General features: G+C 33.5%; 1 protein-coding gene across 13 annotated transcripts in view; it reads left to right on the forward strand.

Annotated features, from left to right (window-relative positions):
• LOC145254565 (dual specificity calcium/calmodulin-dependent 3',5'-cyclic nucleotide phosphodiesterase 1A-like) overlaps window positions 1–24,592 on the forward strand; it is a 1,571,136-nt gene that overhangs the window by 1,028,465 nt on the left and 518,079 nt on the right. For all 13 annotated transcript variants that reach the window (XM_080113160.1, XM_080113150.1, XM_080113152.1 and 10 more), the window contains one exon: window positions 21,319–21,432. In XM_080113160.1, coding sequence (XP_079969286.1) covers window positions 21,319–21,432 — 114 coding nt within the window. The remainder of the gene's footprint in view (window positions 1–21,318; window positions 21,433–24,592) is intronic.

Below are 24,592 nucleotides of genomic sequence, written 5' to 3' on the forward strand. Positions count from 1 at the left end.
AAATAAAAAAAATACGAAGCTTTACATTTGGAATGGCCATCATATAAAATAAAATAAAAAAAAATACGAAGCTTTACATTTGGAATGGCAATCATATAAAATAAAATAAAAATAGGAAGCTTTACATTTGGAATGGCCATCATATAAAATATAAATAAAAAAAATACGAAGCTTTACATTTGGAATGGCAATCATATAAAATAAAATAAAAAAAATACGAAGCTTTACATTTGGAATGGCCATCATATAAAATAAAATAAAAAAAATACGAAGCTTTACATTTGGAATGGCAATCATATAAAATAAAATAAAAAAAAATAGGAAGCTTTACATTTGGAATGGCCATCATATAAAATAAAATAAAAAAAATACGAAGCTTTACATTTGGAATGGCCATCATATAAAATATAAATAAAAAAATAGAAAGCTTTACATTTGGAATGGCCATCATATAAAATAAAATAAAAAAAATACGAAGCTTTACATTTGGAATGGCAATCATATAAAATAAAATAAAAAAAATAGGAAGCTTTACATTTGGAATGGCCATCATATAAAATAAAATAAAAAAAATACGAAGCTTTACATTTGGAATGGCCATCATATAAAATAAAATAAAAAAAATACGAAGCTTTACATTTGGAATGGCCATCATATAAAATAAAATAAAAAAAATCTTCGGGACAAGATCAAAGTGTAGTATCTGTTCTTCAGATGCTGCATTGCTGCACTTCTATTTCTTGTTCTCTTTCGGTGGAGGAGAAATCCTTCACGACTGAGACAATTTTTATTTTTGTACCTTTTCTCCACGTTAAAAAACGACCCTGGTGTCTAACTCTGTCCCGTGGGGAGGCATAGTAAATAGGTACATTTGGAATGGCAATCATATAAAATAAAATAAAAATAGGAAGCTTTACATTTGGAATGGCCATCATATAAAATATAAATAAAAAAAATACGAAGCTTTACATTTGGAATGGCCATCATATAAAATAAAATAAAAAAAAATAGGAAGCTTTACATTTGAAATGGACATCATATAAAATAAAATAAAAATAGGAAGCTTTACATTTGGAATGGCCATCATATAAAATAAAATAAAAAAAATACGAAGCTTTACATTTGGAATGGCCATCATATAAAATAAAATAAAAAAAATACGAAGCTTCACATTTGGAATGGCAATCATATAAAATAAAATAAAAAAATAGGAAGCTTTACATTTGGAATGGCAATCATATAAAATAAAATAAAAAAAATAGGAAGCTTTACATTTGGAATGGCAATCATATAAAATAAAATAAAAAAAATACGAAGCTTTACATTTGGAATGGCCATCATATAAAATAAAATAAAAAAAATACGAAGCTTTACATTTGGAATGGCAATCATATAAAATAAAATAAAAAAAATAGGAAGCTTTACATTTTGAATGGCCATCATATAAAATAAAATAAAAAAAATACGAAGCTTCACATTTGGAATGGCAATCATATAAAATAAAATAAAAAAATAGGAAGCTTTACATTTGGAATGGCAATCATATAAAATAAAATAAAAAAAATACGAAGCTTTACATTTGGAATGGCAATCATATAAAATAAAATAAAAAAAATACGAAGCTTTACATTTGGAATGGCAATCATATAAAATAAAATAAAAAAAATACGAAGCTTTACATTTGGAATGGCCATCATATAAAATAAAATAAAAAAAAAAGGAAGCTTTACATTTGGAATGGCAATCATATAAAATAAAATAAAAAAAATACGAAGCTTTACATTTGGAATGGCCATCATATAAAATAAAATAAAAAAAATACGAAGCTTTACATTTGGAATGGCAATCATATAAAATAAAATAAAAAAAAATAGGAAGCTTTACATTTGAAATGGACATCATATAAAATAAAAAAAATAGGAAGCTTTACATTTGGAATGGTCATCATATAAATTAAAAATAAAAAATACGAAGCTTTACATTTGGAATGGCAATCATATAAAATAAAATAAAAAAATACGAAGCTTTACATTTGAAATGGACATCAGATAAAATAAAATAAAAAAAATACGAAGCTTTACATTTGGAATGGACATCAGATAAAATAAAATAAAAAAAATAGGAAGCTTTACATTTGGAATGGCCATCATATAAAATAAAATAAAAAAAATAGGAAGCTTTACATTTGAAATGGACATCATATAAAATAAAAATAAAAAATAGGAAGCTTTACATTTGGAATGGCCATCATATAAAATAAAAATAAAAAAAATAGGAAGCTTTACATTTGGAACGGACATCAGATAAAATAAAAATAAAAAAAATAGGAAGCTTTACATTTGGAATGGACATCAGATAAAATAAAAATAAAAAATAGGAAGCTTTACATTTGGAATGGCCATCATATAAAATAAAAATAAAAAATAGGAAGCTTTACATTTGGAATGGACATCAGATAAAATAAAAATAAAAAATAGGAAGCTTTACATTTGGAATGGCCATCAGATAAAATAAAAATAAAAAATAGGAAGCTTTACATTTGGAATGGCCATCATATAAAATAAAAATCAAAAATAGGAAGCTTTACATTTGGAATGGACATCAGATAAAATAAAAATAAAAAAAATAGGAAGCTTTACATTTGGAATGGACATCAGATAAAATAAAAATAAAAAATAGGAAGCTTTACATTTGCAATGGACATCAGATAAAATAAAAAAAAAAATAGGAAGCTTTACATTTTGAATGGACATCAAATAAAATAAAAATAAAAAATAGGAAGCTTTACATTTGGAATGGCCATCATATAAAATAAAAAAAATAGGAAGCTTTACATTTGGAATGGACATCAGATAAAATAAAAATAAAAAATAGGAAGCTTTACATTTGGAATGGCAATCATATAAAATAAAAATAAAAAATAGGAAGCTTTACATTTGGAATAGCCATCATATAAAATAAAAAAAATAGGAAGCTTTACATTTGGAATGGCCATCATACAAAAAAAAAAAATAAAAAATAGGAAGCTTTACATTTGGAATGGCCATCATATAAAATAAAAAAAATAGGAAGCTTTACATTTGGAATGGACATCAGATAAAATAAAAAAAAAAATAGGAAGCTTTACATTTGGAATGGCAATCATATAAAATAAAAATAAAAAATAGGAAGCTTTACATTTGGAATGGCCATCATATAAAATAAAAAAAATAGGAAGCTTTACATTTGGAATGGACATCAAATAAAATAAAAATAAAAAATAGGAAGCTTTACATTTGGAATGGCCATCATATAAAATAAAAAAAATAGGAAGCTTTACATTTGGAATGGACATCAGATAAAATAAAAATAAAAATAGGAAGCTTTACATTTTGAATCGCCATCATATAAAAATAAAAATAAAAAATAGGAAGCTTTACATTTGGAATGGCCATCATATAAAAAAAAACAAAAATAGGAACCTTTACATTTGGAATGGCCATCATATAAAATAAAAAAAATAGGAAGCTTTACATTTGGAATGGACATCAGATAAAATAAAAATAAAAAATAGGAAGCTTTACATTTTGAATGGCCATCATATAAAAATAAAAATAAAAAATAGGAAGCTTTACATTTGGAATGGCAATCATATAAAATAAAAATAAAAAATAGGAAGCTTTACATTTGGAATGGCCATCATATAAAATAAAAAAAATAGGAAGCTTTACATTTGGAATGGACATCAGATAAAATAAAAATAAAAAATAGGAAGCTTTACATTTGGAATGGCAATCATATAAAATAAATAAAAAAAATAGGAAGCTTTACATTTGGAATGGCCATCATATAAAATAAAAATAAAAAATAGGAAGCTTTACATTTGGAATGGCCATCATATAAAATAAAAATAAAAAATAGGAAGCTTTACATTTGGAATGGCCATCATATAAAATAAAAATAAAAAATAGGAAGCTTTACATTTGGAATGGCCATCATATTAAATATATAAAAAAAATACGAAGCTTTACATTTGGAATGGCCATCATATAAAATAAAATAAAAAAAATAGGAAGCTTTACATTTGGAATGGCCATCATATAAAATAAAAATAAAAAATAGGAAGCTTTACATTTGGAATGGCCATCATATAAAATAAAAATAAAAAATAGGAAGCTTTACATTTGGAATCGCCATCATATAAAATAAAATAAAAAAAATAGGAAGCTTTACATTTGGAATGGCCATCATATAAAATAAAATAAAAAATAGGAAGCTTTACATTTGGAATGGCCATCATATAAAATTAAAATAAAAAATAGGAAGCTTTACATTTGGAATGGCCATCATATAAATTAAAAATAAAAAATAGGAAGCTTTACATTTTGAATGGCCATCATATAAAATAAATAAAGAAAATAGGAAGCTTTACCTTTGGAATGGCCATCATATAAAAATAAAAAATAGGAAGCTTTACATTTGGAATGGCCATCATATTAAATAAATAAAAAAAATACGAAGCTTTACATTTGGAATGGCCATCATATAAAATAAAAATAAAAAATAGGAAGCTTTACATTTGGAATGGCCATCATATAAAATAAAAATAAAAACTACGAAGCTTTACATTTGGAATGGCCATCATATAAAATAAATAAAAAATAGGAAGCTTTACATTTGGAATGGCCATCATATAAAATAAAATAAAAAATAGGAAGCTTTACATTTGGAATGGACATCAGATAAAATAAAAATAAAAAATAGGAAGCTTTACATTTGGAATGGCCATCATATAAAATAAAATAAAAAAAATAGGAAGCTTTACATTTGGAATGGCCATCATATAAAATAAAAATAAAAAATAGGAAGCTTTACATTTGGAATGGCCATCATATAAAGTAAAAAAAAAATAGAAAGCTTTACATTTGGAATGGCCATCATATAAAATAAATAAAAAAAATAGGAAGCTTTACATTTGTAATGGCCATCATATAAAATAAAACAAAAATAAGAAGCTTTACATTTGGAATGGCCATCATATAAAGTAAAAAAAAAATAGAAAGCTTTACATTTGGAATGGCCATCATATAAAATAAATAAAAAAAATAGGAAGCTTTACATTTGTAATGGCCATCATATAAAAATAAAAAAAAAGGAAGCTTTACATTTGGAATGGCCATCATATAAAAATAAAAAATAGGAAGCTTTACATTCGGAATTGCCATCATATAAAATAAAAATAAAAAGTAGGAAGCTTTACATTTGGAATGGCTATAATATAAAATAAAAATCAAAAATAGGAAGCTTTACATTTGGAATGGCCATCATATAAAATAAAAATAAAAAATAGGAAGCTTTACATTTGGAATGGCCATCATATAAAAATAAAAAATAGGAAGCTTTACATTTGGAATGGCCATCATATAAAATAAAGATAAAAAATAGGAAGCTTTACATTTGGAATGGCCATCATATAAAATAAAAATAAAAAATAGGAAGCTTTACATTTGGAATGGCCATCATACAAAAAAAAAATAGGAAGCTGTACATTTGGAATGGCCATCATATAAAAATAAAAAATAGGAAGCTGTACATTTGGAATGGCCATCATATATTATAAATAAAAATATAGGAAGCTTTACATTTGGAATGGCCATCATATAAATTAAAATAAAAAATAGGAAGCTTTACATTTGGAATGGCCATCATATAAAATAAAAATAAAAAATAGGAAGCTTTACATTTGGAATGGCCATCATATAAAAAAAAAAATAGGAAGCTTTACATTTGGAATGGCCATCATATAAAATAAAAATAAAAAATAGGAAGCTTTACATTTGGAATGGCCATCATATAAAATAAATAAAAATATAGGAAGCTTTACATTTGGAATGGCCATCATATGAAATAAAAATAAAAAATAGGAAGCTTTACATTTGGAATGGCCATCATACAAAAAAAAATAGGAAGCTGTACATTTGGAATGGCCATCATATAAAAATAAAAAATAGGAAGCTGTACATTTGGAATGGCCATCATATAAAATAAATAAAAATATAGGAAGCTTTACATTTGGAATGGCCATCATATAAAATAAAAATAAAAAGTAGGAAGCTTTACATTTGGAATGGCCATCATATAAAATAAAAATAAAAAATAGGAAGCTTTACATTTGGAATGGCCATCATATAAAATAAAATAAAAAAAATAGGAAGCTTTACATTTGGAATGGCCATCATATAAAATAAAAATAAAAAATAGGAAGCTTTACATTTGGAATGGCCATCATATAAAATTAAAATAAAAAATAGGAAGCTTTACATTTGGAATGGCCATCATATAAATTAAAAATAAAAAATAGGAAGCTTTACATTTTGAATGGCCATCATATAAAATAAATAAAGAAAATAGGAAGCTTTACCTTTGGAATGGCCATCATATAAAAATAAAAAATAGGAAGCTTTACATTTGGAATGGCCATCATATTAAATAAATAAAAAAAATACGAAGCTTTACATTTGGAATGGCCATCATATAAAATAAAAATAAAAAATAGGAAGCTTTACATTTGGAATGGCCATCATATAAAATAAAAATAAAAACTACGAAGCTTTACATTTGGAATGGCCATCATATAAAATAAATAAAAAATAGGAAGCTTTACATTTGGAATGGCCATCATATAAAATAAAATAAAAAATAGGAAGCTTTACATTTGGAATGGACATCAGATAAAATAAAAATAAAAAATAGGAAGCTTTACATTTGGAATGGCCATCATATAAAATAAAATAAAAAAAATAGGAAGCTTTACATTTGGAATGGCCATCATATAAAATAAAAATAAAAAATAGGAAGCTTTACATTTGGAATGGCCATCATATAAAGTAAAAAAAAAATAGAAAGCTTTACATTTGGAATGGCCATCATATAAAATAAATAAAAAAAATAGGAAGCTTTACATTTGTAATGGCCATCATATAAAAATAAAAAAAAAGGAAGCTTTACATTTGGAATGGCCATCATATAAAAATAAAAAATAGGAAGCTTTACATTCGGAATTGCCATCATATTAAATAAAAATAAAAAGTAGGAAGCTTTACATTTGGAATGGCTATAATATAAAATAAAAATCAAAAATAGGAAGCTTTACATTTGGAATGGCCATCATATAAAATAAAAATAATAAATAGGAAGCTTTACATTTGGAATGGCCATCATATAAAAATAAAAAATAGGAAGCTTTACATTTGGAATGGCCATCATATAAAATAAAGATAAAAAATAGGAAGCTTTACATTTGGAATGGCCATCATATAAAATAAAAATAAAAAATAGGAAGCTTTACATTTGGAATGGCCATCATACAAAAAAAAATAGGAAGCTTTACATTTGGAATGGCCATCATATAAAAATAAAAAATAGGAAGCTGTACATTTGGAATGGCCATCATATATTATAAATAAAAATATAGGAAGCTTTACATTTGGAATGGCCATCATATAAATTAAAAATAAAAAATAGGAAGCTTTACATTTGGAATGGCCATCATATAAAATAAAAATAAAAAATAGGAAGCTTTACATTTGGAATGGCCATCATATAAAAAAAAAAATAGGAAGCTTTACATTTGGAATGGCCATCATATAAAATAAAAATAAAAAATAGGAAGCTTTACATTTGGAATGGCCATCATATAAAATAAATAAAAATATAGGAAGCTTTACATTTGGAATGGCCATCATATGAAATAAAAATAAAAAATAGGAAGCTTTACATTTGGAATGGCCATCATACAAAAAAAAATAGGAAGCTGTACATTTGGAATGGCCATCATATAAAAATAAAAAATAGGAAGCTGTACATTTGGAATGGCCATCATATAAAATAAATAAAAATATAGGAAGCTTTACATTTGGAATGGCCATCATATAAATTAAAAATAAAAAATAGGAAGCTTTACATTTTGAATGGCCATCATATAAAATAAAAATAAAAAATAGGAAGCTTTACATTTGGAATGGCCATCATATAAAATAAAAATAAAAAATAGGAAGCTTTACATTTGGAATGGCCATCATATAAAAAAAAAATAGGAAGCTTTACATTTGGAATGGCCATCATATAAAATAAAAAAAAAAATAGGAAGCTTTACATTTGGAATGGCCATCATATAAATTAAAAATAAAAAATAGGAAGCTGTACATTTGGAATGGCCATCATATAAAATAAATAAAAATATAGGAAGCTTTACATTTGGAATGGCCATCATATAAAATAAAATTAAAAAATAGAAAGCTTTACATTTGGAATGGCCATCATATAAATAAAAAATAAAAAATAGGAAGCTTTACATTTGGAATGGCCATCATATAAAATAAAAATAAAATATAGGAAGCTGTACATTTGGAATGGCTATCATATAAAATAAAAATAAAAAATAGGAAGCTTTACATTTGGAATGGCCATCATATAAAATAAAAATAAAAAATAGGAAGCTTTACATTTGGAATGGCCATCATATAAAATAAAAATAAAAAATAGGAAGCTTTACATTTGGAATGGCCATCATATAAATTAAAAATAAAAAATAGGAAGCTTTACATTTGGAATGGCCATCATATAAAATAAAGATAAAAAATAGGAAGCTTTACATTTGGAATGGCCATCATATAAAATAAAAATAAAAAATAGGAAGCTTTACATTTGGAATGGCCATCATACAAAAAAAAATAGGAAGCTGTACATTTGGAATGGCCATCATATAAAAATAAAAAATAGGAAGCTGTACATTTGGAATGGCCATCATATAAAATAAATAAAAAAATAGGAAGCTTTACATTTGGAATGGCCATCATATAAATAAAAAATAAAAAATAGGAAGCTTTACATTCGGAATGGCCATCATATAAAATAAAAATAAAAAATAGGAAGCTTTACATTTGGAATGGCCATCATATAAAAAAAAAAATAGGAAGCTTTACATTTGGAATGGCCATCATATAAAATAAAAATAAAAAATAGGAATCTTTACATTTGGAATGGCCATCATATAAAATAAAGATAAAAAATAGGAAGCTTTACATTTGGAATGGCCATCATATAAAATAAAAATAAAAAATAGGAAGCTTTACATTTGGAATGGCCATCATACAAAAAAAATAGGAAGCTGTACATTTTGAATGGCCATCATATAAAAATAAAAAATAGGAAGCTGTACATTTGGAATGGCCATCATATAAAATAAATAAAAATATAGGAAGCTTTACATTTGGAATGGCCATCATATAAATAAAAAATAAAAAATAGGAAGCTTTACATTTGGAATGGCCATCATATAAAATAAAAATAAAAAATAGGAAGCTTTACATTTGGAATGGACATCATATAAAATAAAAAATAGGAAGCTTTACATTTTGAATGGCCATCAGATAAAATAAAAAATAGGACGCTTTACATTTTGAATGGCCATCAGATAAAATAAAAAATAGGAAGCTTTACATTTGGAATGGCCATCATATAAATTAAAAATAAAAAATAGGAAGCTTTACATTTGGAATGGACATCATATAAAATAAAAATAATAAATAGGAAGCTTTACATTTGGAATGGCCATCATATAAAAAAAAAATAGGAAGCTTTACATTTGGAATGGCCATCATATAAAATAAAAATAAAAAATAGGAAGCTTTACATTTTGAATGGCCATCATATAAAATAAAATAAAAAATAGGAAGCTTTACATTTGGAATGGCCATCATATAAAAAAAAAAATAGGAAGCTTTACATTTGGAATGGCCATCATATAAAATAAAATGAAAAATAGGAAGCTTTACATTTGGAATGGCCATCATATAAAATATGAATAAAAAATAGGAAGCTTTACATTTGGAATGGCCATCATATAAAATAAAAAAAAAAATAGGAAGCTTTACATTTGGAATGGCCATCATACAAAAAAAAAATAGGAAGCTTTACATTTGGAATGGCCATCATATAAAATAAAAATAAAAAATAGGAAGCTTTACATTTGGAATGGCCATCATATAAAATAAATTAAAAAATAGGAAGCTTTACATTTGGAATGGCCATCATACAAAAAAAAATAGGAAGCTTTACATTTGGAATGGCCATCATATAAAATAAAAAAAAAAATAGGAAGCTTTACATTTGGAATGGCCATCATATAAAATAAATAAAAAAATAGGAAGCTTTACATTTGGGATGGCCATCATATAAAATAAATAAAAAAATAGGAAGCTTTACATTTTGAATGGCCATCATATAAAATAAAATAAAAAAAATAGGAAGCTTTACATTTGGAATGACCATCATATAAAATAAAATAAAAAATAGTAAGCTTTACATTTGGAATGGCCATCATATAAAATAAACTAATATATTTTGTTCTGCAGGATAAAATCCTAATCTAATGAACCGATCATTTGTAATTTTGGTATATATATATATATATATATATATATATATATATATATATATATATATATATATATATATATATATATATATGTATTCTATATATACTCCTATAAATTCGTGTTATCTTTTGTGTGTATTGATATTCATATTAAAAACCCTCTTTTCTATTTAAATATTTATTTAAGAAGAAAAATCACAAATTTTACAGAATTTTAGGGTTAAAATTATATTAAACAGGCAACTAATTCTTTTTAAATGTGGCATGAGGCCAGAAAGGGTGTTGGGGGGGAAGATAGGTGTCGGGGGTCGTCCACTTGTCTATTCCCTATCACTAGTTGCAATCACCACAATACCGCATTCACTCTAGGAGTTGGATCTACTTAAAGCCCCAGATGACAATATGTACAAGTTTGTTTTTTTTTTTAAATAAAATATATAATGACTTTATATTTACAATGCAATAATGACAAAATGGAAATTGTGATGTGTATGATATATGCGGATGAAATTGTGATGTGTATGATATATGCGGATGATGGGCGGGGATAATGAGAGCCTTAAAACCACCCCAAAATAAAGAAAAATAACAGTAATAAAAATAAATGAACCAAATAAAACGTTAAACGGTGAATGTGTTAGTACGGACCCACCCTTACCTATTTAAGTTTGAAATGCTTCCTGTTTTACAGTATCGGCCGAAAACAAGGAAGCACTTCCGAAGAGGGAGTGGACACAGCTACGGACAAAATAAAGGGGGGGGGAGAGATATTCGGTGACCTCCAAGAAAAATAACATCGGGACGGGTTTGGACTAAAATAAATTTCAGGACTGGGCTTCTTTGGAGGTATCCTAACACCTAAAAATAAAAATTGGGGACATGGAACTCATTTATACCAACTAGCTAAGGGACTGATCAACTACGGGATTATCTTGATCTGGTCTGGGGGTTGCTTTTACGGTCGGCGTGTGCCATGCCTAGGCAGGGAACACGTACTCAAGCCTGTTTCGTACAAACGCACATAAACTAGCGGTGTGAATCCACCTCCTACTAAACTGTGAGCGAGATAACCTCCTCCTATCGCATCTGATTTTGATTTTAAGTTGGTGTTTAAAATACAAAATCAGATCCCGATGAGAAGGCGGCTCCCCCCCCACGCCCTATCTCTATGCGTGAAACCCACACTACCAGTCTAGCTACGGCCAAGGTCGCTAGAAACACCATTCGTTCCTCCCTAGGCCACAAGGGATCTGCGTTGTAGACAACGGATGCTAAATCCAGGATCGTCACCTGATCGGGGACGATGCGAGCCGTGACCTCACTGACATACTCCCAGAATTCACGGAGCTTGGAACAAGTATAAAAAGCATGTTCTACGGTTTCTAAGCTATCTTCTTCGCACCGTGGACAAAAGGGACTAAATACCATACCAATTCTAAACAATATGTCATTGAGGGGTAGAGCGTTTCTAACCAATCGCCAGGTCAGGGAAAATTCGGAATTGTTAAGGTATCCCCGGCCTGGCGCCCAATTCCATAGAGAGCGAGCCTCCCCCTCCGACAGCTGCAGCTGCTCCCCAAGCGGGTCCAAAGCGGTCCCCACCACTAATCCCCGATATAATGCCCTTCTAGGCTGTGCAAGGTCCAAGGACCCTGGCATCGCTCTAAGCGCATTTCGGCATTCGTTGAAGAATCTTGATTGCCCTCTCGGCCTTCTTTGGCATTCAATTAAATGATTGGGGATAAGGTCGGGAAAAGCTGCACCGACTGCGGGACCCCAATCAGACTCCTCAATCAGAGTTCTACCCAGGAACGCCAACCTTTCGGCATTTTTGTGGCTAGCCAGGTCAAGCATCCCCAGGCCCCCATCTTCAAGACGTTGAGTGCAGACCTGTCTACGGACAAGCGGCCGTCGCTCATTCCACAACAGTAAGAAGAGCGCACGCGTTAAGGCTGCCATGCGGACCGCAGGCAGAGGAAATACAGCCAATCGGTAAAGGATCAGCGGAAACACATAAGTGGCGCATGCCTCCGCCCTACCTTTAAGGGACAATCCCCTTCGAAGCCAAACCCTCACAGACGCTTCGACCTTGCTCTGTACCTCCGACCAGTTCTTATCTAGACATAGACCGGGTCCAAACCAAACACCCAGAATACGGACTGGGCCATCCGTCCAGACAAATGCGCCAGGCAAAGCATTCGAGCCCCGCCAAGCGGCCAACCTCAGACCAACGGATTTGCTGAGATTGACTACGGCCCCTGTAACTTGTTCATAACGCTTGAGAGCCTTAATCACCGTAATAATATCAACGACGCTCGAAACAAATACGGTGACATCATCGGCAAACGCTGGCTCGCGCACCGCCAGGAAGAGCAATTCCGCGCAGGGCCGGTCCAGCCACCCTGGTCCTCACTTTCCTAAGGAATGGTTCCAGCGCGAGGACATACAGCAAGGGCGACAACGGACACCCCTGTCGCACCGACCGAGAAACCGCGAACGGCGCCGACCGCACCCCGTTGACCTGCACAACTGCCGTCGGCCGAGCGTACAAAATGGAAATCCATCTGCAGAAGCCGGATCCAAATTCGGCGGTCTCTAAAACAGCCATCAGGAAACGATGATCCACCCTATCAAACGCCTTGGACTGATCCAAATTAATCAGCGCGGCTTCAGTGTCGTCTTCTAAATTTTCTATGACTGTACGTATCAAATGCGAATTATTTTGAATTGATCTTCCCTTCACAGCGTAATTCTGATCCGGTCTGACCAAGTCAGCAATAACAATCTGCAAACGATTCGCCAGCACTCGGGCCAGGATTTTTAAATCCGTATTCAACAACGTGATTGGCCTAAAATCATCTATCCCCCCAACATGTGTGTCGTTCTTCTTCAGAAGTGTGACCACTCCTTTGGTAACCTGACTCGGGATAGATCCCGTGTCAAACCAGTGGTTAAACACACTCGTCAGAATCGGAACAAACATGTGCGACATCCTCAAGTAAAGTTCGTAGGGTAGTCCATCCAGTCCTGGTGATCTGTTATAGGCGACCTGCTTCATAGCAGCTATGACCTCACACTCTGCAACCCGACCATCACAACCAGCCGCTCGGGCCGCCTCCAGGCGGGGCGAGCCAGCTAAATAGTTGCCAAACTCCTGGACGCGGAGCCTGGACAGCTGCGCAAAGAGATCTTCAAAGTGCACTCGAAACCGCTCGCAAATCCCCCAAGCCGACACTAAGGAGTCCCCTTCCGGGCTCTGAATTTTACGAATGTAGTTATCCGATTTGCGCCCGAGCGAATAGACTCGTTCGGCTTTGTCAACATTCACAGCTTCGTTGGGCATCTTTTTAATTCTAGCCCTAACTACCTGGCCCTGATATCGCTCGCTAGCCAAACGACTCAGGTCTGCCTTAGCTAAACCTATTTCTAGGGAATCCCCCCCAGCCACCGCCCGAGATAGTCTATCCTCTAGACGCTTCTCTGCCTTGGCCCTATCTAGCACGAGGCGTTGGCCATATTTGACAGAGAAGTCTCTAATGCTAGATTTGGCGTTTACCCACCACTTACTCCCGGCAACCGCCCCCACTAATCCCTTCTGTATGTGTTTAGTTAGCCTTTCCCGAAAGTCACCTATCTCCAGTAAGGAGGTATTTAACTTCCAGTACCCAGCTAACTTGGGGTTGCTATCTAAGTCTAACCTGGCCACAAGTAGTTTGTGGTCAGAGTGGCCTAACCAGTGGAACGTGGGACAAGATATGTATTCTATGTTGCCTCTTCTAACTAACAACCGATCCAAGTAAGTACTTGAAGCGGAAGGCCTGCTAGAGAGCCACGTCCACGTCTCCCACCCCGGGTGATCCACCCGATACCTGTCTACCAGATCACATCTAGCCATCAGGTCCGACAGACTGGTTTCACACCCATCCGTCCCGCTAGTCCCGCCCACCTTATCTACCCTGGGGTCAAGGATGGCATTCCAATCACCCACTAGTATTAACCGTTTCGAACCCCCGAGAAACACCTCCAACCGCCGGAAAAAGGAAACCCACTCCTGTACGCAATTGGACGCATACACCACGACGACTCGAAACGCTCTATTTGCCACGGCAACATCGGCCACGATCAGTCTACCATCAGTATCCGCGTGAACAACGCTAACCGTTGCAGAAAGGGTGCGCCTAACGAACAAAGAAACCCCCCTACTTTGACTATCACCGTATGTTGAAAAGACATCATAATGCCCCTCCAGCACCCGATGATCGTCAACGCAATCGTAGTGAGTCTCCTGTAACGCAGCCACATCTATATTCATCGACATGAGGTCCCTCAGTACCCTAGCGGCTTTGCTTCGGCACCTCATTCCCCTAACGTTCAAACTACACAAGCTCAAGGACGTGGCCATTGTGTCTAGATATCCGCAACCACCGACCTAAAGTCTTTGCTAGAAAGGGTGCCGCAGGACTGGGCGAGGTTGCCCGAAAGCAACTCGGACGTTACTCGTCCATCTCGCGCAATACCTCCGACATCCAGGGGAAACGTTAATTTAAGGGCCCTATACAAACAAGGGTGGACGTAAATAGGAACCCTACCTTCGCATCTCAGCACCAGCTGATTGAGGGAGTCATGCCTCTCTTCCACCAACTTTAAATCTGGAATCGCCCCCCTGGCATCGTCGATCATATTCCACATGGCCTTCGTGCGTCCAGTTTTTGTATGGCGCACAAAGGTCATGACTAAGGGGGCGTCTGGGAAGTTTTTAGGGTTGGTAACACTTTTCCCGTCGATTATTTTCATTTCTCTAAGCGGCTTAATCAGACCCCTATGGCGCTGCGTTATATACGTGTCAGCGTGAAGGGGGTCTACTTCGCAAATCCGGTCTCCAGGAAGGTAGGGGAGCTTTTTCGTCTTTTCACTCCTTACAGGAGATACAGAGGCGGCTCTTCTACCGCTGTTGGTTTTTGTCGCCGGCTTCTCCCGGGACAACGAGCGGGCACCGGTTGGGGGGGTATCAAAAAGGGATGGGGATTTTGGTTCAGCCGATGGGGTTAGGGTAGGGGTTTTGGGTGGCTGCACCGTAGAGACAGTCTTCTCTACATTCATAGGGGACGGGGAACGGGACCCTGCCTCCTTGTTTTTTCTTGCCTTCTTTTTAGTTTCCTTTTTCGGCACTTGGTACTCTACCACAGTAGTTGTTTCCTTATCGTGCTCCCCTTCTGAGTCAGACGAGGAGACCGGATGCATTCTTTTCTGGCCGCTAACAACTTCTTTAGTGGTAACGTTGGTGGAAGAGACCGTTGACGATACTGTGGGAACCGGCCTACCTTGTACCTCAGGGGGCTGCTCTCTTGTGGAGGGGGTCTTAGTGGTTCTGCCATTCTTCTTTACCACTGTAGTCCAGCCGTCCGACGTTGTTGCTTCTTTGCCCCCTCCGGTTAGCTTCTCAGGGGCTTCTGGTACCACTGCCGCCGGCTTTGCTACTACTACTACTGTCTGTGGGTTTCTTTTCGGACATTCCCGTGCCATATGGCCCTGCTGTTGACAATTCCAACAGTGGGGCCTGCGACCTTCTACTATAATACTCATCGACCATATGTCGCACCTGAGCATGGGGGGGATGTTTTGTAGTCCTTCCTTGTCAACACGCATTTTTAGGTTGTAGTCCCCTACCATAAGGTTACGGGGACCACGGACAGGAATGACGGACTCTACGTCCCCATATTGACTCATAAAAGCCCCTAATTGCTCAGGGCCGAGAATACAGGGGACTCCCAAAATAGACACGTTCGTCGGCGTCTTACTTAAATATTCTGGCTTAAGTCGAATGTGTCGCCACGTGTGTTCCGATTTGAACATCTTGACGGCGTCTTCTTCTTTGGGCAGTAGTAAATCCCACACTGCATAGCTTCTACGGCAGATATAGGTTGCGGGGATATTTAATTCCCCCAGAATTTTCGCCATGTCGTCTTTCGGCACACCGGTTAACGCTCGTTTCTTTGTGTCTATGGAGACTAACGATATTATTTTCTTCGATAGTTCTTCCACAGTTTTCGGTTCTACTCTAATAACATTACCGTCGGTCAAATCCTTGTATTTTGTATCGAATAACCGGCGGTAATCCCCGGGAGTTAGTTGCGACTGGGGGCCCCATTCTTTAACTACTGCCGCCGCGGCCGTCTGCGGTGTTGATATTATCGGCGACGGCGACAGCGGTGATTTCTGCCCGGGGGGATAGTTGAGCCTGACGAGTCTATTATTTGTGAACTCCCTGGCAACGTCGTCCACTCTCCTGGTTTCTCCTTTGGGGACGACGGTTTAGGGGTCAGTGCCGGTTCTTTTGTGGCTGTGGTACTAACTGCCCCATTCTTGTTTTCAGTCTGAGCGGCCCCCTTCCTTTCTCGTTGACGCGACTTTCTCGCTTGTCGTACCAGCGGTCGTCTGTTGCATTCATCTGCGCTGCTGTCGCTGCTACTAAATTCTAAGTCGGCTTGCCAGGCGGCGTTAAGCTGTTCATCTAGCAGTATACACATATTAATGGCGTGATCCCTATCATCAGGCAACTCGTTCGAAAACGTCTGCTCTGATTCGGTGTTTCTCAATATTGAGATATCTCCAGAGGTTGCTGGTTTAATTCCCGACCCTAGGGGGTCCGTTCTCCTATGGGCGGGAGGGCTGACAGTTAAAGCCGACACGACCGCCAGAACCCGGGTTAGGCGGGGAGGGGGGGCGGAACCCGGACCACGTGGCGGTAGAATTTTTCCGAGGCCTAATCCGGTGCTCAGAGGTGGCCGAAGCCCCCTCTGGGAACCGGACCCCGGGCTAGGCATGTCTGCACTGGAGCCCGGACCAGCTACCCTCTCCCTCTGCGTCTTCTTCCCAGCTCAGAGCCGCCGGTTGGCCTGGCTGAAGTTTCCATTGGATATGACTCCGAACAACCACCTCAGACGCAGACCGGTCAAGTCGGGAAAAGAGACAACCTGAAATAATTTGAAAACAAGACAGTTAGTGGCCTCGCGGGGAGGCAGAAAAATAAAAACAAGGCTCACCCGCCCAACAGGGACCGGCAGCCGGTCTTTGGACAGCAGCAAACAGAAAAGACAGCCGAACTCAACCCTCTTTTCTATTTATATGCAAAGAAAATACAACTTACTTATATATTGGTTGTGGAATTGCAGACACTAGCAGAGGATCTAGCTAATTTGCATATTCTTTTAAACATTCATTTTAATTAATTCCCTATTAATTTTTTTCGGTTTTCTTATGGGATGATCATTTGTAGTTAACTATTACGTGTAATTATATTCATGCAGATATTCTACATGATTTATACTTGCATAATATTTGCATAAAAAGGTTACAGCAGGCACCTTTGTTTCCATATATATTTATGTACACGTATATATTTTTGTTGCATCTATAAAAGTGAAAGTGTCTGTCTATCTGTGTGTCTGTGTACATTTCCCTACGCAATAACTCTGTCAATTTTTAGTCTACAGACTCGAAATTTGATATACAGGGTACTGAGATTTGGAAAAATCGATGTGATCGGTTTTCGGCCAGAAATTTGCCTGTTAAGGGGTCAAAGTTCAATCATTTGACCTTTGAGAACTCTTCCAAACTCCTCCGAAAATTTTGGGTCTAAACACTAGAAATTTTAGATATAGGTCCTTGGACATGGATCTAACTGAATAACTTAATTTGAGCCCAATACAATAAATTTTAAGGGGTCATAATAGGGGTCAAAGTTAATAAAATTGACTGTTTTTTTTGTTTTTTTTTTGTGCTCAGCATACACCTCCAAACACCCGAGCAACGCCGGGCCGAAATGCTAGTATATATATATATATATATATATATATATATATATATATATATATATATATATGCCAAAATTGATCCCATCGTATTTTTATAAATTTTATCATTTTAGGGAATGGGCCCACTAAAACTATCCTTTCTCACAAAATACTTTTTTAAAAAGTTATCTCATTGAGAAAATTGCTCTAATCAAATTTTAAATTATATGAAGTAGTACTTTTTTAAAAATGAATAATATGAATGTACTTGGTAAGATTATCAACTTATCAGTATGGAATATTTATTCTAAGCAACATGGTGAGTAACGTGAGTAATTATCTTTTTGTAAACTTTAGATTTAGTATATTACCACTGAAATCGTACCATATCCACCAGAGAAAGGAAATTTAAAAAAACATTAAAACCTAAGTAATGCTGTATTTATTGCTTCCACCCTTCCTGTGATGAGTATTTTACTAGTATATAATATGTATAGTAAACTATGGTATGTTAAATTCCAATGACCACATCTTTATTCGTTTTTTTTTTCTTACTAAAAATCAAAGCAAGTTAAACACTAAAATAAATATTTCATTCGTGCAGCTCATCAGAAGCTAAAAGATCGCTCCTGTAAAGAAACGCTTTAGCACAAAAAAATAAAAAAATAAAATAAACACAAAAACTTTTACATGCATTTTAATGTATGCAACAGTTGTTTTTTTTTTTTTGTTGTTGTTGTTTTTGTTTTTTTGTATTTTTTTAAACTCAATTCCTAAAAGGATAAAAAAGATATCTTTATAGTCAACCGGAAATTTTGACTTATGGGTACAGTAAATGAAGCATTCCAAATTTGTAGAAGATGTATGACACAAGGCTAGCCTGTCTAATTTCAGATGGAATATACTGGTTTATTCGGGTCTGTAAATGTAATTGACTCCAACGAATATAACCAATCTTGCACTGGTATTTTAATTCGTATATAATATTATTGCTTTTGGTATATGATAGGTTATCTTTCTAGAAAAGCCGAAAAGAAGTTCTTGTGGCCAAAAACAAAGTAAGTAAACAGAATAATCGGTTATCTGATGGTTCGCTTAGCCAGTTTCTGACTAATGCCACCTGTCTAAAATATTTTAAGATATACTGGACATCTTGGTGACCAAAAAGTCCGGAAGCACCAAACTAAAGTGTCATTCAGCCTAGGTGGGTTAAACCGGCTTCTGCCGAGAGAGGAAGTTTCATGGGAATATCAAATTCACAAGTGGTTCCTAGTCTCAAATTAAATCGTTTAGATAACCATTACTGATAGGGATTTCCTTTATTTTGGTTAATTCCGCACATGATTCAAGAAAAGTCAGGACATTATTCCAAATGACAAAGTGCAGTGTTTGAAATGTTCATTGCTAACAAAAAAGCTGAAAAACTGAAAAGAAAAAAAAAGATCAATTTATGCTTCAGATATAATCTATCCATCATTAATATATATATAACTTTTATAACTACCGTTTTCAAAAATCGCGCTACCAGCAAAATTAAATTTTTATCTATATATTCCTTTTGCTAACGTTTTTTTTTTCCACTGAGGAGAAGAGCCTATCTTTGAAACTCCATGGAATAAGAAATTTTTCTCACTTTTTCTCGTATTCCTTGTTTTGAATAGAATATTGTGAATTTAATTCTACAATATCATGACGTAATAAGTAATAATATATATATATATATATATATATATATATATATATATATATATATATATATATATATATATATTTATATATATATATGATGGTCATATGATGGGGCATTATCACCATAAGTTTCTTTCATTTCATCAAAAGTCTCCTGTGGTGTGCGTCCTTTCAAATACAAAAAACAGATCACTGCTCGACATTCAACAGGCTCCATTTCACACCTCACTCAGTTCAAACACCTGTAAAACAGAAACAACAATTAGTTCAGAGCTGTAATTTGCCACATAATCCGTAGAGATATAAATCATTGCACATGCAAAATTTCAGCTAGATCAAACAACTGGAAGTGGGTCAGGGGCATTACTTATTGCACGCCCCTCGTATATATAGGACTGCTTGAAATATAAAAAGTTAAATATAAAAAAACAACATTGTTTTTATTTTTCCAAAAAGCCTTATTACCTTGAAATTACTATTCTAGAAACATGTGGACATCTTAACATTATATATATATATATATATATATATATATATATATATATATATATATATATATATATATATTTGTGTGTGTATGAATATATATATATATATGTGTATGTGTGTGTGTATACATGTGTGTGTCTGTATGTGTGTGTATGAATATATATATATATATATATATATATATATATATATATATATATATATGTGTGTGTGTGAGTGTGTATACATATGTGTGTGTGTGGAGAATAAATGATAAAAAATATACTTGATTCAAAATGGCGTATTGGAAACAATATTAAAGGTATATGCAGCTTCTCTTCCAATTTTCGGATTTTTACCATGTCAAATCACTCTTCATTTTCTTTTGACGGATTGATTGTTGCTATTTCTTCTGATGAGTTAAGGGCATAATAGATTCACTGATTGATATAATAATTTAGTGATTGATTTTGCAATATGAAACAGATACTGTCAAGAATTGTAAAAGTCAACTGAATTAAAGGAATAAATCATAAAATGGTCAACCTCATGAATTTTGAAATATAGTTTTTTGTCAATTATTCTCTATATTGCTCTGTAATTACATTGAGCTTCTTAAATAAGGATTGGTATATATTATAAGAAAATATATTTCTACAGAAATATATATATATATATATATATATATATATATATATATATATATATATATATATATATATCCTGATGATATCCCCTGCAATAGGGACGAAACGTTGATCACCATTTTATAAATTCATTCGGTTTTTCTTTTTTCAAAGCAACATATATATATATATAATGATGTTCTGATTCACGACAGCCAAAACGTTGTTAGAACAAAATCTAAGATGAGAAGAATGGTCTGAATGATTTAAATACTCACCTTAAACAATCTGAAAAATCTTAATATTCTTCCATTTTCTTTTTCAGAATTCGGCAATTATATGATAGAGTATATAAAGATGATATACTTAAGGAAGACTTATTGAAAAATCTTGCTTATGCAGCTGATGTCTTAGAGGCCGTGTACATAGATGAAACAAAGTAAGTATTGAAGAGTTTTCTAAATCATTAACAATTAACTTTTTTTTCGTATTACATAAAATGTTTTTTTCAATTGAATAGTTCTAAAAAAATAGATAAATGGTTTGAATATCCGATGATGAATAAATTTCAGGTGGACCGTCCGATTTGGTAGGTAATGTATAGAACTTATTTTTTTATGTCTATGAAAAAGCACACACACACACACACACACATATATATATAATCTTTAAGTTCGTACAAAGTTTTATGTAGTGGTTCAATAGTGTATAATACAATTAAAACTCTTAATTTAACACAATATAATCATTGTTATTCAGAAAAAATCCAAACACTTTGTTAACAAACAATTGCGTTTGGCAATTTCAAAACTATACTTATTTATGATGTACAGCATTCATAAAAAGGTAAGTTTGGCAATTTCAAAACTATACTTATTTATGATGTACAGCATTCATAAAAAGGTAAGTTTGGCAATTTCAAAACTATACTTATTTATGATGTACAGCATTCATAAAAAGGTAAGTTTGGCAATTTCAAAACTATACTTATTTATGATGTACAGCATTCATAAAAAGGTAAGTTTGGCAATTTCAAAACTATACTTATTTATGATGTACAGCATTCATAAAAAGGTTTCATCAGTGTATAAGTCATTATAGTAAGACTGTAAAATCAAACTGCTCCAATGTTCATTTAATTCATGCAGATTTAATTTCTATATTTCTTTTTCCTTTTTAACACTCTAATCAAAAGCAAACATTCCTTAGAATCTGAATTTTTGCAGTTAAAAGATCATATTCGCCATATTCATTTTTATTTTGGTTGAAATGCTGATATGCAATCGATAACAACAAATGAAACAATAATAATAATAACAAATAAAAAGAAATAGTTTATTCACACCAACCGTTGTAGTTTTTATTAAACACTAGCAGGGAGACTCGATGTTGCCCGGGATTGAATAATGATCAACGAATATTTCACACTTCTATATTTTTATTGTCATCGAAATTCATGAAATCGCTCAGGAGGAAGCTTCATATGCTTCCATGCAGTAACTTAGTGCAAAATATATGTTGATCCACATTGCACTCTAGAGAACCTACTGTTTCTTTTATAAAATTATTTTATATAAACTTATTTCCAGTTAATGAAAAATAAAATTATTTTATATAAACTTATTTCCAGTTAATGAAAAAAAATAACATTAAGAAATTTATGTGCGGGGTTCGAACCTACAGACTACGTCATGGAAAAAAAAAAAAAAGCAAACTATCAACTTACCAACCGTAGCATGTTCACGGCCCGTTGTTCTATCATTGTTGCTAAGCGACGACATGGAAAAAATGGCTTTACCGATGATAAATAAATTAAAATAACGGTTTTGATTATCGATTATAGGTAATTATCGGGGGTATTACAAGACAAAACTTAACTAAGATCATTCCCCGACACTAAATTTCTGTAAATTTTAAAGAAAATCTGTTCAGCCGTTTCAGAATCTATAAGGAACGAACTCACGCGCGCGCACGCACACACACACACACACAAAGTTGTATTTATATAATAGTAGAGATAAGAAAAAATGTTTCTTCACTTTTACTTCTTTTTTTTTTCATTTTCATGTACAAATCTTTCATATCGGTATTCACCAATCTTGGAGAAGTCAATTCTGGTGTAATTATATATAAATTTTGTAGTAATTTGATTAAATCACTAATTTTTACTAATGTTTATTCTAACTTTGCTTTGGGGAGGAGTTCAGTAGTTTATAATACTTTGCTTATCTTATCATCAAATAAATATTATGTAAAAAACAATAATGGAGTACATAATTTTGTATTGGTTCAATCATTATTTACGGTCATAACTAAATCTTATTTCTTATGAATCAACAATTTCTCTATTATCTAACACCGCTAATGTCGTCTGCATGACAATCGAGAAGGTTGAATTGCTTGCTCGGTGATCTGTCTCCAAGTCCACCTTAGCCAACACTTAATTACTTGTTTCCAAATTTCTTTTGTGAGCAGAAGCCACACTCGGTGATTTTATAAATATAAAAATAAATCATAGTTATTAAAAAACAAAAAAAATCGTTAGGGTAGCGGAAATTATATTGTATTTAAACCGATACTATTCATTTATTAACGTTTTAACATTACTAATTACCAAATGTACTCAATTCTTTTTATGGAAGAGTATTGCTTTAATGCTTAGTAGAAATCATCATTTCCTGCACCCATAATAATATGAAAGTACGATTGTCATGTGTAAGTGACACCATGACAAACTATTCCAGCAGACTCACATGTCACTTGATATATCAGAGCATGAATTGTATTTATCTCCTTCTCACGGCAGGAAGATTTGTAGTGGACTGGTGGATATATTATATATATATCCCTCAGTCGTACAAAATATGAGAACTGATTTGAATTGGGAAAGGAAAAATGAATTGCTTTGAGGAAGGAACGAACAACGCTTTTACTTGAATTAAACGAACAGGAATTTATTTCGTAAAGAAACACATGAAAGAAAAGGGTACAACACGTGTTTAGTTTGGCGTGCGTCTCTCACTGTTAGCTGGTGAGGAGGAAAGTGTATTGTAGTATAGAGAGAGAATAAGAAAAAATCAATCCAGGCCATGGAGATAGAAAACGTGTAAAGTGTACATACTGTCTGTTAGCTTGTGCCCCATACATAGTCGCAGGGGACGTGACGCGCACGAGCGTTCACCTCCCAAAAGGGAGGCGGCTGGTTAGCCGAACCTCTCAGCTCGAGAGCTGGTCCGCAAAAGAGGAAAATGCTGCTTATTGCTCTTGCTTTTATACTTGTTTCCGGTGGTCTTTTGCGCATGTGTGGATTTTCTTTGAAAGGGGAAGTGACGTTATCCTTGTGTGCGTACGTGTGCGCATGTGTGAGTACATGTGTGTACGTTAGCGTGTATGTGTATACATGTGAATGTGAGTGTATATACGCGAACGTGAATATATGTACGTGTGTGAACGTGTGCACGTATGTTTGTGTGCGCGTATGTATATGACAAGTAATATAGCTTGAGATGTGAACGCGTGTTTTTGTGTGAGACTAGGAAAGACTCCCACAGATTAAACGCTAGGGTCGGAAAGTGTAATTAAAGAGCCACTGCCCCTGA

Source organism: Euprymna scolopes, chromosome 30 (assembly GCF_053919585.1).
Source record: "Euprymna scolopes isolate OS-2025 chromosome 30, ASM5391958v1, whole genome shotgun sequence".
NCBI classification, from domain to species: Eukaryota; Metazoa; Mollusca; class Cephalopoda; order Sepiida; family Sepiolidae; genus Euprymna; species Euprymna scolopes.